Source organism: Myotis davidii, unplaced genomic scaffold (assembly GCF_000327345.1).
Source record: "Myotis davidii unplaced genomic scaffold, ASM32734v1 scaffold46, whole genome shotgun sequence".
Classification (NCBI taxonomy): Eukaryota; Metazoa; Chordata; class Mammalia; order Chiroptera; family Vespertilionidae; genus Myotis; species Myotis davidii.
The window spans coordinates 4,933,783-4,937,675 of record NW_006383006.1 but is presented as its reverse complement, the minus strand read 5'-3'; the positions used below and the strand labels follow the sequence as shown (position 1 = coordinate 4,937,675).

General features: G+C 38.9%; 1 protein-coding gene across 2 annotated transcripts in view; it reads right to left on the bottom strand.

Annotated features, from left to right (window-relative positions):
• INO80 (INO80 complex subunit) overlaps window positions 1–3,893 on the bottom strand; it is a 123,329-nt gene that overhangs the window by 33,072 nt on the left and 86,364 nt on the right. For both annotated transcript variants that reach the window (XM_006778077.2, XM_015557571.1), the window contains exon 27: window positions 2,990–3,084. In XM_006778077.2, the coding sequence (XP_006778140.1) occupies window positions 2,990–3,084 (95 nt within the window). The remainder of the gene's footprint in view (window positions 1–2,989; window positions 3,085–3,893) is intronic.

Genomic DNA, 3,893 nt, shown 5'->3' with positions numbered 1-3,893 from the left:
CCAAACTCCCTGATCAGCCAATGAAAAGGGTAGCGGTCATACGCCAATTACCATGTTTCTCTTTTATTAGTGTAGATGGTATCAACCTGTAAGTATAACCACAAACATATCTTAAAGACTAGAGGGCTCAGTGGATAGAGTGTCAGTCTGAGGACTGAAGGGTCCAGGTTCAATTCTGGTCAAGGGCACATGCCCAGGTTGTAGGCTCGATCCCCAGTGTGGGGGCATGCAGGAGGCAGCCGATCCATGATTCTCTCTCATCACTGATATTTCTATCTCTCTCTCCCTCTGCCTTCCTCTATGAATAAAAGGATATTTTAAAAAATAATAAATAAAAGACTAGAGGGATGTTCCAAAATGTTAATAGTAATGGGATTGTGGGTGCTTTTTATTTTCTTCACTAACTATTTCTCAAATTTTCCTCAATAGGCATCTACATATATAAAAGGCTAAGTGTCTATCTGTCTGACCAGTAGGGGGCAGATGCTCAATGCAGGAGCTGCCATGATGCACACTGGCTATTTAAAAAGAAACGGCACCATGAACCTGGTGCTGACAAACCAACATTCAGCTTCCCCCAAGTGGGACACAGGCCCAGCCACCACCCCACAGTGACACCCCACCAAATCGCAGCCAACACTGCCAAGACCTCATGGAGCAAAATGCAGCCCACAGCCCGGCCCAGAAATGGTCACTATGGGCGCCAGGAAATGACTTCACATAGCAACACCTGGCTTCCCCTTCCTGGTGATTAGCCTCCTTGGAGTTTCTTCAGCCAGGAGCCCGACTTGCTTTATAGCCAGGTGCAAACATTTTACAGTTTAACCAAATGTTTGTGAAGCGTTTTCAAGTGCCTCCTCTCATTTGATCCTCACTGAGGTCCTGGAGTAGGCACATAGGAGACTCGGTAGAATAAATCATAATCTGCTTCCTGTTGATATTTACTGCTGTGTTGCTGACAATTACCTGAAAGAGAAGTTGGGGTGCTTCACTGGGCTGGAAAAAGTTTAGCTAAATCAGAAAGCAGATCTAATTAAGCAAGTTTTATATATATATAGCTAAGTTGACTTGCATATGCACGACACATATAAAGCTCTTGCTGGCACCAATTGTATGCGTGTTTCCATCTATCATTGTCGATTGTGAATTTGGTTAACATTTCTACTATAGAGAAAGGGCGAATAGCAATATTAAAATAGTTCATCTAATTAATTTCCTTTCAATGTGCACGAATCGATGCATTGGGACACTAGTTTTATTGTAAGATATAACTATGACAATTATAAGTGGAAAATAATAGTTTTGCTGTTCATGAGATCCTCAAATATATGACATCAAACATGTTAGTGAAAAATAAACACAAATTGTAGGTGAAATACTTATTACTTAATGGAGTTTCTTCTAACACACAACTCATGCCACCTCATAACAGTGTGCCCATACCACAGAGGTGCTGGCATGCCTGGAGAAATTAAAGGCACCCTGGGGAAAATATATAATCTATGGATCTTGTATGTAAGATTCTTGTCTATTGGAGCTCTTAGGTTGGAGTAAGTAAGGACAAAGTAAAATATGTTTCATTTTATTTCAGAATCATGAAAAGATGAAGATCAGCTGGTAAACTTCTTTTTGGGGGGCAATTCATAACAATGTGGTGAGACTAGGAGGCACTACTATGCTTATACATGTCTCAAATAATCAATTTAAAAATCTGCTCATAGACTCTGCTAGGTGAGAAACTAGGTTAGGCCATGTACATACTTGCACCCATCTAACAAATTGAAATAGGTACAAAATAGATCTTCCCTTCCATTGTTGGTCAAACAGCCTCCTAAATTCAGATGTATAGTTGTAATTTAGAAGTTACTGGCCTGAATATACACTGTAACCCAAAATGTCAGGATCTATCTCCTTACCTATGCTCTATTGTAAAGGATCGTGCAATAGCAAAAACTTTCAATCAGAGGACATTCTATGTTGAACTATGGATTTGTTTTATGGGAAATTATTTTACAATTGAAGTAAACGATGCATTAAAAAGAAAAGAAATTAAAACAATTGAAACCTAAATACAAATGGCTATGTGCTTAATTTTCTTCCCAAGAACTCAAAAGTAAAATAGTAACAGACTACACAATTAAAGGCCAGAAATTCAGAATGTTCTGATTTATAGAATAATAAGATCTACTCTTATTCTTTAGCTCTTCAGGTTTAAGGAAGAAAATTAAGGGTGGAGTTCAGCAGACCTGTCACTACCAGAGCTTGGCTTTCTCCTTGGAGAGAGCAGTAACCAGACTCTGCTTATTACAATGAGAACCTGCACTTAGGATAATTATGGCTTTGTAAGCCATCAGCATCCAGCAGGCAGCATTTGAAATTTCATAGGCTCATTATCAGGTAGGAGAAGTACTGTAACTGAGAGCTGCCAGCTGAATAGATTACAGACTACTGCAAGTTGTCATACCGCACTGTACTACAATGCTAGAGGGAAAGCAGGAAAAAGGAAGGTTTTCTTTTTTAACTCATACAAAGTGAAACAGGTAAGCAATAATGAACTAAGACTAACTATAAGTTAATACCCAGAGATAGCCACTGTTAACATTTAGCAACTTTTTTCTACATACATATTATCCACATAAGGAAGGTCTTGGTTCATACTCAGAAATCATTTATTTTATTGGCTAAAGAAATAGGCACTGATTTGGTAAGAAAGCAGATTTCAAACACAAAAATTACCAAGTATTCGTTTTTCTCTCTCACTCTGAACTGCTATAAGCAGATTTGTTTCAAACACAAAAATTACCAAGTATTCGTTTTTTTTCTCTCACAGACACACAGATCTGAACTGCTATAAGCAGATTTAGCTACCTCTTAAAATGGCAGGATGATCACTTAATAATAGGAAATGTATTGGTATTTTTTTAAACCTCATTATCTGAAGCTCTAGAGGAAAACCAAATGAGGATTTTATAATTCCTATTAAAATTACCTGTTCTGAAAATCAGCAACCATGTCCCGCCTTTCCGAGATCTTGGATGAGCCATCAAGCCTCATATAGGTATGCTTCCTGTAAACCATATATTCCTGCCAATCAAGAGTAAATAGATACAATCAGTCTGATGACAATTACTGTATTCCAATTCCCACAAGGATCTACTTACTTTCTACCTCATCCATACTGTGAGCAAGTCACTATATCCAGAATGAGGAGAAACCAATCTCAAAAGTATGGGAATTTAATTTATAAATGAGTTTACTGCCATCATGTAAAAATCTAGGGTAAACTGAAGACTACAACCACTCTCAATATCAACTTGGAAACTAATCTTATTTCTCTAGGTTTTTGTAGGTTTCAGGAAAAACAAAAAAATAAACAAAATGAAATCTCCAAACCAAAATGGTGGGGATACTGCCTCGTAGTCGGGCAGCGAGGACATCCTTAGCGTTGTCTCGGGAGAGGCTCCCGCCACCAACGCTGTGCTCACCAGCCGTCAGCCCAGCTGAGCGGCACTCCTCCTGTGGGAGCACAGTGACCACCAGGGGGCAGCTCCTGCGTTGAGCATCTAAACCAGTGGTTCTCAACCTGTGGGTTGCCTAAGACCATCGGAAAACACATATATAATTACATATTGTTTATAGTAGCAAAATTACAGTTATGAAGTAGCAATGAAAATAATTTTATGGTTGGGGTTCACCACAACATGAGGAACTGTATTAAAGGGTCGTGGCATTAGGAAGGTTGAGAACCACTGAAACCCTGGTGGTCAGTGTGCATTATGGTGACCAGTGGCTCCGCTGATTGGTCGATTTGCATATTACCCTTTTATTATATAGGATATATATTTTTTTACTATTTCTATCTGTCTCCAGGTAGTTCTGTAAGCTTTTTTATA